At 37.2% G+C, this 12,272-nt stretch overlaps 1 protein-coding gene across 4 annotated transcripts in view; it reads left to right on the plus strand.

Moving 5' to 3' along the window:
- LOC117421324 (dymeclin-like) overlaps positions 1-12,272 on the plus strand; it is a 176,248-nt gene that overhangs the window by 33,837 nt on the left and 130,139 nt on the right. For all 4 annotated transcript variants that reach the window (XM_058994156.1, XM_058994166.1, XM_058994176.1 and 1 more), the window contains exons 7-8: positions 9,859-9,984; positions 10,690-10,832. In XM_058994156.1, the coding sequence (XP_058850139.1) occupies positions 9,859-9,984; positions 10,690-10,832 (269 nt within the window). The remainder of the gene's footprint in view (positions 1-9,858; positions 9,985-10,689; positions 10,833-12,272) is intronic.

The following is a 12,272-nucleotide window of genomic DNA, read 5'->3' on the forward strand; positions in this document are numbered from 1 at the left end:
TAGATAGGTAGGGCAGCAGTGTGGAGTAGTGGTTAGGGCTCTGGACTCTTGACCGGAGAGTTGTGGGTTCAATCCCAGGTGGGGGACACTGCTGCTGTACCCTTGAGCAAGGTACTTTACCTAGATTGCTCCAGTAAAAACCCAACTGTATAACTGGGTAATTGTATGTCAAAATAATGTGATATCTTGTAACAATTGTAAGTCGCCCTGGATAAGGGTGTCTGCTAAGAAATAAATAATAATAATAATACAATATGTATCACAATTCCTGGTCCTGATGAGCTACTTGTATGATGCATCAAATGATCATTTCATCACAAAGTATTTGGTTAAAAAAAAAAAAAAGTTTAGGAGTTAGGGAGAGTATGTATTCATAGCAACTATAAAACACTTTTTCTTAATTAAAGAACCACTTGGTGAATTACAGTGAGCTATGTTGTACTTTTGAGCTCAAAGTACAGTGGTATAAAAACTTAAGAAAACGTGAACATTGCTGTTGCTTTCTAAATAAATAAACCTAATAAATTGAGAGCAACGGTAGTTCCTAGCGCCAAGTTATCAGCGAAAACTGCCAGAGACTCTTTTCAGCAAGGATAGTTTACGTGTAGCAAAAGTAAATCGGCCAAAAGCACCAATTTTAATTTGTAGCTCCCAACACTCTTAGGCAAAATGTGGAAAACAAGGTCAATACCTGTCATACAGTTAGAGAAATGAGTCGCCAAAGTAAGATAAAAATGTCCTCCTCCTTTTTTACCTGTTTTTTTGCAGATTTTTGCTGACCCCAGGGAGTTTTATCCACGCATATGTATATTACAGGACATCCAAGTTTAATGACAATTAACTTGTTTTGTCAACATGGAAATATACTAGGGAACGCACATTATTATTATTATTATTATTATTATTATTATTATTATTATTATTATTATTATTATTATTATTATTATTTTTATTATTTTTATTCTTTATTTCTTAGCAGGCGCCCTTATCCAGGGCGACTTACAGTTGTAAACAAAAATACATTTCAAGAATCACAGTACAAGTATTAATACAATTAAGAGCAAGATAAAATACAATCACTTCGGTTCTAGCAAGTACAAGTATATGACAAAATACGATTCAATAACGGAGCAGATAACACTGTCAGTGATAGTTACATCAGGATATAATTAAATACAAAATACTACAGATTAAATGACACTGACAGATTACAGTACTCTAAAGTACAGGGTTAAATGCAACGTCTAATGTGACATCTATATCATATATATAATAAAAAAAGGTCTGGCATGCTTGGGATTTGATGAAACTATAACCTTCAGTTTGCAAGCGTGTTGTGTCACACTATCAGTGCTACGCGATTAGTTGAGAAAACAAGTAGTATTTTGAAAGATGAAGTCAGCCAGCTGAGAATTCTCTGGACTTTGTTATTATTTACATTTTGGAGATTTTTGAGTCATCATTCTGAGATTCTGATCTTGAGCTCCTGAAAAATGTTGGTTTCCTGTCAGTGTAACGCTCAGTGTGGTCCCTATTGGTGCAAGGAAGTACGGTTCCTCCTCTCGATTCTGGTTTATGAGAGTAATGCTATTTGTGGTCCCCACTGGACAAAAAAGAACCTTAATATCTGCGAATTAGCTGTGCTGAAGGATAGCCTAAATATTTGGTAAAAGTAAAACATACATAAATAAATAAATAAATAAATAAATAAATAAATAAATAAATACATACATTAGTAAATATTGAAATAAATGAATACATAAATCAATACATAGACATTTATTTATTTCTTTATCTATCTTCACATTTATTTGTTTATTTTTCACTACCAAATATTCACTGCCATTTAATAATGTATGAAACAAAAATAAATACTCAACAGTTCTTGTTCAGTTGTATATTCGTGAATATTTTTGTACATACGGGTTGTCATGCTTTCATATATTTTTACTTTCAAATTAAAAAATATATTGTAACGACCCAGACAATTGCTTCGTTGCAGGACTTGTTGTCTGTTCAGTTTGTCTCGTCTGTGTTTTATGTTACATGTATTGTAAAGGGAACGGGTGACACCGTTACTTAGCATGGGAAGGGGGAGTGAGTGAATGAGTGGGGAGAATGTGTGTTGCTGTTTTCGGGGGTTGCAGAGCATTGGTGTGACTGGTTGATGAGCCAGACAGCGGCGGGAAACGACGGGAGGTTATATATAAGGGGGTGCATGAGCCTGGGCACTGGAGTCAGTCCAGCGCCCAACTTGAATGAGAAACTGTGGGTGCGACTGAGCGAGTGTGTGAGCTGTGACCGGAGAGAATGTGCAGTGAAAGTGCCAAGACTAAAACGTAGGCTTATTAGTTTGGTGACGTGAATTCCGGCCCCTGACAGGAATTCTCTGTAGTTTCAAATAAAACAAAAATTTTGAGAATTCAACACAGTCTCCCTACTACTTCCTAAACATGAAAATGTTACAATATACTAAATGAATGGATCAAGCTTATTATGATAATTTGCAAAATCAGATGAAAGCTTTCAATACAATCGAGGTAATACATAATTACGGGTCTACTTGAATCGCGATTTCGCGGAAATCGGGAAATTGAGGGGTCACCGTGAAATTCACCTCTTTTAGGGGCCAATGCATAGCGAACAAGTATGGAGAGAAAAAAAAGAAACCTTTAAATGAACTAGTGCACAACGCAAGCGACGCAAATATGTATCTTTTTTTATTATTATTCCTTCGCTGTCCTGTGTGCATTGCACTTAAGCAAAAAAAAAAAAAAAAAAACCCTATCAGTGCGTCTGTACTGGCTTTTCTGTGACCTGTACTGTACAGTAGGGGGTGGGACAAAGGTCAGTGCTGCATTGTTTTGATTTAGGTTGCATTGTTTTGATTCAATATAGTTTTCAGCATTGGAGGTAAAATGCCAGAAATGGACGACAAAGCAAAGAAAGCTAAATATATTTCGGCTGATGATCTTGTCAAGATATTTCCCAACGAAACTGTACATGCAGATGGAGAATTGTTTTGCACATCTTGTAATGTGTCTGGAGAAAATACGATTGATTGCTATTTAGCTTCAGAATCACACATTAAACGAAAGGCTACAGAGGCTGCTGAACAGAACGTAAAATAAACAGCTTTCAGAAAACAAACTAGAAAGTCAGTGCAGACAAAAAGTATTCCTGTCAGTTGTAGCTTCCCCACATTGTCTGGGACAAGGTCTTCCCAATTGTTTCTTCTAACTTAGCTTGTGTTTTTGATACAAGTTAGAAGAAATTTGGGGCAACCTTGTCCCCCATTGGTTTAACAGTTGTGCCTATTTGCTTTGTGCTGGGCAAGGTTGCCACAATGGTTTCTTGAAACTTGGCTTGTGTTTTTGATATCTCCCACTTTAAATGGCTGGGCACTTTTGATAACTTGCGTTTTTTCACATTTCCAATGAGTTTTTGTTTCAGATAGAATCTACAAAACTAAGTGTTCAGTGGATTTTTATTGAAATTGTATTTATTTTCTGTGAGGATTACATAAGTATAGCTTGCAAGTTATTTAAAAATACAATTTGTATCAAAAGCTAACCAATAACACATTTAAGTGGAGTACAGTATTCAGGAGCAGGTAATGTGGAGGCTGGTGGTGGGTGGAGGAGAAGCCCAACAAATGGGAATTCTTTTGCCATCTCATCGCCATGTTAAAATGGTTTTCTTACAGAGCCTCTGTGCGTCACCAGCAGTTGTTAACAGTAACTCTGTAGTGACATAACTGTAACGACTTGGGAGTAATGACAGTGACCAGGCATAATAATAAGGCTGATATTTTGGGATGCGATAACAGCGCAGGCCCCTTTTTGAAGGTAGAGGTTCCCAGTAGGGTGAGGTATTTGTTTGTTGTGAGTATCATAGAAACCACAAGTACTGGGGGAGAGATGTCAGGCTGCTTGTGATTTTTGTCCCAGAGCCAAATTACTGGAAACTAACTCAAAAGAGACAGTCTGTTGTTTTCTGAGAGAAAAGTCTATTGGCAATACTCTTACAGGCTTGCATGTCACCCTCATCAGATTGGTCTAATGTAATTCACTCTGACGGTGGAGATTATTTTGAGAACATTATTAAGTACAGAAGGGCTTGGGGCGTGAAGGATTACACAAACCCCTGTCCCGTGTTGTCCATATCGCAACAATTTTCTTTGCAGCGTATTCCTGATAGCTTTGATATTTTTTTTTATTCACACATCATAGATAACTAAACTAGAAAATTACTTTCCAACTTTTACTCCAGTGCCTTGCAATTGGATTATAATCACAAATCCAATGTAGTTTTCCATCTGCCACAGGGATTGCAACCCAACCTGTGGCCATAGTCTCCAGCCACATTTCCTATCATCAGGGACTAATTCAATCTGCTCACGAAAGTTTACAGCAAGGTCATATTACACAATTATGATGTCAAATAAAGACAAAATAACACACATAATTCTGTTTAGGTTAAAAATAACCCTAATAATCTTGCCCTGTGTCACGTGCAGCCTTTGCACATGAACGCTTATTACAGTGTCACTTTCTCCATCAGAGCAACGGAGATGGAGTCTGTGTTCCAGATTTGAACCTCTTTACTTGCTTTACTCTACCATGCAAGACTGTTACATAAGAATAGAAAGTTTACAAATGAGAGGAGGCCATTCAGCCCATCTTGCTCGTTTGGTTGTTAGTAGCTTATTGATCCCAGAATCTCATCAAGCAGCTTCTTGAAGGATCCCAGGGTGTCCGCTTCAACAACATTACTAGGGAGTTGGTTCCATACCCTCACAATTCTCTGTGAAAAAAAGTGCCTCCTATTTTCTGTTCTGAATGCCCCTTTATCTAATCTCCATTTGTGACCCCTGGTCCTTGTTTCTTTTTTCAGGTCGAAAAAGTCCAATGGGTCAAGATTGTCAATACCTTTTTAGAATTTTGAATGCTTGAATCAGATCGCCGCGTAGTCTTCTTTGTTCAAGGCTGAATAGATTTAAATTCTTTTAGCCTGTCTGCATATGACATGCCTTTTAAACCCGGAATAATTCTGGTCGCTCTTCTTTGTACTCTTTCTAGAGCAGCAATATCCTTTTTGTAACGAGGTGACCAGAACTGAACACAATATTCTAGGTGAGGTCTTACTAATGCATTGTAGAGTTTTAACATTACTTCCCTTGATTTAAATTCAACACTTCTCACAATATATCCAAGCATCTTGTTGGCCTTTTTTATAGCTACCCCACATTGTCTAGATGAAGACATTTCTGAGTCAACATAAACTCCTAGGTCTTTTTCATAGATCCCTTCTTCAATTTCAGTATCTCCCATATGATATTTATAATGCACATTTTTATTGCCTGCATGCAATACTTTACACTTTTCTCTATTAAATTTCATTTGCCATGTGTCTGCCCAATTCTGAATGCTGTCTAGATCATTTTGAATGACCTTTGCTGCTGCATCAGTGTTTGCCACTTCTCCTATTTTTGTGTCGTCTGCAAATTTAACAAGTTTGCTTACTATACCAGAATCTAAATCATTAATGTAGATTAGGAATAAGAGGACCTAATACTGATCCCTGTGGTACACCACTGGTTACCTCGCTCCATTTTGAGGTTTCTCCTCTAATCAGTACTTTCTGTTTTCTACATGTTAACCACTCCCTAATCGATGTGCATGGATTTCCTTGAATCCCTACTGCATTCAGTTTCAGAATTAATCTTTTATGCTGGACTTTGTCAAAAGCTTTCTGGAAATCTAAATAAACCATGTCATATGCTTTGCGATTATCCATTGTCGATGTTGCATCCTCAAAAGAATCAAACAGATTAGTTAGACATGATCTGCCTTTCCTAAAACCATGCTGACTGTCTCCCAGGATACTGTTACCATACAGGTAATTTTCCATTTTGGATCTTATTATAGTTTCCATAAGTTTACATATAACAAAAGTCAGACTTATTGGTCTGTAGTTACCTGGTTCGGTTTTGTCTCCCTTTTTGTGGATCGGTATTACGTTTGCAATTCTCCAGTCTGTCGGTACAACCCCTGTGTCAAGAGACTGTTGCATGATCTTGGTTAGCGGCTTGTAAATAACTTCGTTCATTTCTTTCATCCAACCCAGGGGATTTCTTTAAGAGCTTCCAGTCCCTTTAACACTTCTGCCTCTGTTATGCTAAAGTTATTTAAAACTGGATAGGAACAGGTCAACATGTGGGGCATGTTGTCCATATACTCCTTTGTAAAAACAAAAATCTATGATTTTGCCATTTGTATCTCTTAGACATTTTACCTCCTCTTTGTATGTTCTCTTGCTGTTATAATATTGGAAAAATTGGAATTGTTATTGAATTACATACTTCATTTTGTTCATATTACATCTTCTGGCTTTTATAGTGTATGTAAGACACCCATAATTACAGGAAAGCATGTCAGAGACAAACAGAAAGTTCATATGTTATGGGCCCTCTTTTAAGAGACCATCTGTGTAGGGGCTCCCGAGTGGCGCATCCAGTAAAGGCGCTCCTCGCAGGATGTGCCCTATAGCCTGGAGATCGCAGGTTCGAATCCAGGCTATGTCACAGCTGACCGTGACCGAGAGTTCCTAGGGGGCGGCGCACAATTGGCTGAGCGCTGCCCGGGTAGGGAGGGCTTAGGTCGGCAGGGGAATCCACGGCTCACCGCGCATCAGCGACCCCTGTGGAAAATAGGGCGCCTGTGGCTCTCCAGCGGAGCCGCCAGATCTGTGTTGTCCTCCGGCACTATAGGTCTGGTGGCGTTGCTGTGGATCTGCAGTGCGAAAAATGACGGCTTGGAAGGAGCACGTTTCGGAGGACGCGTGTTCCAGCCTACGTTTCCCGAGTCGGCGGGGGGGTTGCGAGCGGTGAGCCGGGGATACAGATAATAATTGGGCATGCTAAATTGGGGTGAAAACCGGGGTAAAAATAATTGGCGACGACTAAATTTATAAAAAAAAGAGACCATCTGTGTTAAGAGGCCGCTATTAGACTGTCCCTTGTGTAGTCTCTTAATACAGGTTTGACCGTATTTTGTTGGGACCTGAAAATTAAGGAATAACTTTCCATTCCACTTCTACCAACAAACCATACAAAACTGCACCTTTGATCAATATCCTTTTCCAAATAGTATATATCTCATGTTTTGATTGTAGTTATGCATCACATTGTGGAGGACTGGGTGCGAGATTGGAATGGAATCAAAGAAAAGAAGGATATATCCTGTTTGGAACTGGCTTATCTTTGTCCTGATCAAAACAAAGCACTGATCACTGCCGATCCCCATACAACCAACCCCCCCTTCCTTTAGGCTTCTATTTAACCCTTTTGATCGGGCCACAGGAAGGACAATATTTAAACCTGGTTCCTGTGTGATTTCAACTGTAGTTGCTATTAATCCCTCCTTTTTGGCAGAGCTCGACATTACCTAAGTATTAGTCCAGATTAACCTCTTGATACTGTGAACAATGAAATTGTGGAGAGAAAATGTTTCCACACTGGATATCCTACTTTACAGTCTGGAATGGCATTGCTGAGATTATGATCTGGCACCGCAAGTCACTTTTTGTCCTTTATTTATTTTGGCATCTACTCCCAAGGAAGGTGACCATTCCACTTGCTGTGTAAAAACTGTTGTTTTTTGGATGGAATAAATAGATGTGCTGGTGGCTCAGAAGTTCGGCAATGGAGTATCAGGCCCAATTAACTAGGGAATTATTTCAGGATTTTTTCAAAGTCTTTTTTGATGAATCAAAATATTAGTTTTTTAAACTGTTGTGGTGTTTGCATAATTGTTAACAGTGTAGAACAGCTTTCTGAATATTCAACAATCTGCAAAAAAGATTGTGAGTAAGGCACAGTAACAATGGACTATGGTAAAATAATTAAGCATTCAACATTTCTCTAATTAATGAGAATCATATACTGTATACAGACTGTATATAGAATAAATAAATGTTACTACTACACCAATGCGTTCATTGGGTAACTTCCTCCATTGGAGTAATTTAGAATAGTTCTCTTGGAAACCAATTATCAAAACTGCAGTTCTGTTTTGTGTTTAATAAAAATGAGCAACGGCGCTAAAAATGTTATTTCTGCGTCTGGGTCTATTTAAAAGTTGTATACAATAGTATAATTCCAATTGAAAGCTAGGACCTTCTAGTTTGTTTGATCTGTCTTAATTTAATTCATAATTTGAATGTTGCCTCACCACTTACAGAAACATTATATACAGAAAGCAACAGCTTCCAGTACAGAGAACTTCTACTGTTCGTGGTCAGTAAAATCATTTCGGGACGACTGTCCCACTTGAACAATTACAGTACCTTGGACCTGTGAATTTAAATAACTGTGGTTATGCATCAAAAGAAACCACAAGAATTGGAGGTTAGCAATAGTATTTTGTGAGAGGAGTTTAAAAAAAAAAAAAAAAAGATAATACATACAGCCGGTCTGTACTGCTTAAATAAAGAAATGAATACAAGAACCTCTAAACTGTTCTTTCCTTATTTAGCCTGCACTGGAAAAGAACTTGCTATCTCAATGTTATTACCATTAAAGTACCATACCAACTGCCCAGTGTTTTGGGGTGTAAGCAAATGACAGACAGTGCATCAGCTTCCTCCAGCTCTCTTTCCTTGTATTTGTGGAGGTTACTGTGTGTTGTCTGGCTCACTGTTAGTACTGGAGGCGTACCAGCCAATGTAAATATTGATAATAGGACAGCAGGTCAGAGGGCAGAAAACGATCTGGCAACATGGTGAATGCCTGTAACCCAGAAACAATGCAGAGCCGTGAGCTGACGCCAGCCCCATGTCAGGAGTTGGGTAAAGTGTAATGAATTACACTCCTCAGTCCCAATGAAAGCTCTCAGCCCTTCGATATTCAAGGTATTGATTACACATTCATCAGCACTGTCTTCCTGTCTGCTGGACTGAAGTTCTTTAAGAAGAATTCAGTGGCTTGAAGCAGCATGTTTTTTTCCATTCAGGGTTCTAAATTGTCAAACACGGGATATGTTCCCACTAATTTGCTTGCGGTTCCTAACCAGAGAATATCAATGGCAATTTGCTGTGTCTCTGAGACGAGTCTGCATGGAAAGCACTGGGCCTGGCATTGGGCACCGTTTCAGACCTTTGATAGCAATACATGGTTTTTAATAATCATCATTTAACTAAGGAAACTGTTCTATTCTTCTGTCTTGTTTGATGCTGTTGCTTTTTGATTTAAAGTTCAATTTAAGTGCATTTGTCAGCTTTACTATAATTGGGCTACATATGTTTCATTTTAAAAAATACCGTAAAATTCCTTGCAGTCTCTTTTCTGTTCAGTTTGTTAGCTTTGCCCAAAAGTAGTTTTCGTCAAATTGTCAAAAGATTCCTTCCTCCAAAAAGCAGAAATAAAACATGGATGCACCATGTGGGGGGTGCTACAATGTGAAATATACCCACTCAAGACCAAATCAAACTGCATTTGGTAGGTGTCCGGGTGCTAATTTCGAACCCTGTCTTGTTGACCTATAGCAGGAATACAATATTATGTAACTAGCGTCCAAATGTAGCTACATTGATATTTTTTATGTTCATTGCTTTTACTTGTCTGTTAATTAGTTTCATTGTTTCTTTCTATTGTACCAGTTTGTTTCATACAGTGTTTATTTTATGTATTATCTTTGCCAACATTTAATTGGGTTCTTTTAAGAATCAGATCGCTGAAAACTACATACAAAAAATTATAATAATAATAAAAACACAAAATAAGTACATATCTCTGTCTTTACATTCTTGTAAATTACACAAGAGCGATTTATTTTAACCTTTGCTGTCTGTCTGCAGGGACATCACATACAGTATTCTGTTTGAGGCTGTGACAACTCTCCTCATCCTGCTCTCCTACCAGCTATTCCACAAGGAGATTCTGCGAGAAAGTCTAATTTACAAATACCTTATGCAAGGACGATGGTAAGTCTAAAACTTCAGTTTTTTAAAGGGTTGCTTAAAATCTGCAGGCATTGGAAATCAGATTGTATAAATGAATGTGATATATTGATGGAAGCCGAACAGCAATGTTCTCTTTGGAGTCTATGGCTGTCTTGAATCACTTTCTACCCTAGGAGTGGTGCACTTTTCAGGCCAAATGCTACCTTGTACTGTTGCGGTGTCTCAATGACTTGTGAGCTGCTTCAGGACATGCCCTTTTTTGGAAAGGTGTAAGTTGTTCAGACTTAAAGGAATCAGACCTCAGGATGCTTTTTGTGCGCAACTGCAATTTAGTCTCTACTGAAGGGTGTTATGCTATGTGCTATTAGAGAGAGGCACTCTGTTTCCATGTGTAAGGGGAACACTGCTCAGTAAGTTGATGCACTGTTGAATATATCTGTCTTACGACTTAGGATGACCTGTGATGTTTTCTGATAAGTTGCCAATCCAGTGTTATTAGATAATACAAATAAAAGCTTAATTCTCAATTTTTGCACTGGTAGTGATATATTTCCTGGGTAAATAAAATAGCTGTGCTGTATCATTGATCAGTATACTTAGATGTTTTACTGATCTGTTTTTTTGAGATCCTTGTACAGAGGAGTGGAGGAACTATTGTTACATGTTCAGTATGTTTTTTATACAATGTGTTAACTGTGATTTATATTGTATTTCTCATGTCTCCAGTGTGCCCTTCACCAGTAGACTTGTAAAAACATTGCTGTATAACTTCATTAGACAAGAGAAGTGTCCTCCCCCAGTCACCCATGTCTTTGAGCAACAGGCAGAGGGGAGTGGATTATTCTATGGACTTGCATCAGGAGTTGCCAGTAAGTAATCAATATATATATATATATATATATATATATATATATATATATATATATATATATATATATATATATATATATATATATATATATATATATATATAATATAAAAAAATATAAAAAAATATAAAATATAAATAATGTTACACTCATAATCAGGATTCGGTCAATCACCGAAAAAAATAACCGTTTTGCGATTTTGAGCATTTACAAATGATCAAAGAATGAAATGAAAGGTTATTTCGGTCTTTGAGCAAATTATTTTGATCAAATTGCGAAATGGAAAATGTCAAACAAGCAAAGAGCGAAACACAAAAGAGACAGCTCTACTGATCTTTGAGTAAAGCGATATAATAAAATTACGAAATGTGCTTTGAGCAAATACACAGTTCCCGAACAGTTTCTAAAGATAGTGCTCAATCTGCGATTTACCAATTAATTGCGGGCCGTTAAAAATGGGCATCAAGTGAAATAGAAACTTTTTATTACAATATTTTTTTGATGAATGAACATAAAATCAGTAAATTATATTTATAAGATACATGTCATTGATTAATTATTTATGCATTTATTATTTATGCAGGAAGTTAACCAATTGAGACTGTGGTCTCATTTGCAAGGGGGTTGTGGTAAACAATTTAAGAGGATAGTGATCTCAAACATTAAACTCCAAGAGTTTGAAATAATGTTCATAATGTTCTTGCCTTGTTATTTTAGAAAATACAGTTTTAGAGGAAAGAAAGAACACAATTAAAAATTAATTGTTTTATTTGTATTATAAGACTACTGCATACACAGTATTTAAACTTCAAGATCAAATGTCAATCCACATTTGTCTAATCACTGTTTTTTAAGCGAAAGAAAGAAAAGTATGATTTTTAAATGTTTAATATTCTCATAAATCACAGGAAGGGGTGAACTACCACTTTTAAGAAAACACGTTTTGCAGACCCTTATCCGCACCAGTCAGTGCTGCGCCTGTGGAATAAAGATGCTCTCTGACAGCAAGAAACCCTTCTTAAAGGTTTTTATTTGAGATGACAACATTTTCAAAATAAACCATATAGAGAGCTCCACTGGGCTATTGAGTCTCATTTTAAAACACTGTTTTGATTGTTTTTGATAATAACAGTCGGGTAAAATTTAAATGTGTACAGTCAAATTAGGTACTTATAAAGAAACCATAATGAGAGCTAATTTTAAAAAAATCACAATTTAGATTTAGAAACATACAGATTACTGTATTTGTATTTGCTGCTGTGGCATTTAGAATTACACTGAACGCCCTCACGCACACAGAAGCGCTTCTTTGTTGGACAAACATAAAGCCGTGCATAGCCCCAGAATCAGCTTCTGCTGCTGTACGAACAGACAGCTTGTTTTCTTTGGGTACTACATCCAAATTAGGAATAAACTATTGGACAATTGAAATTCAATTCG

The sequence above is a fragment of the Acipenser ruthenus genome, chromosome 2, assembly GCF_902713425.1.
Source record: "Acipenser ruthenus chromosome 2, fAciRut3.2 maternal haplotype, whole genome shotgun sequence".
NCBI classification, from domain to species: Eukaryota; Metazoa; Chordata; class Actinopteri; order Acipenseriformes; family Acipenseridae; genus Acipenser; species Acipenser ruthenus.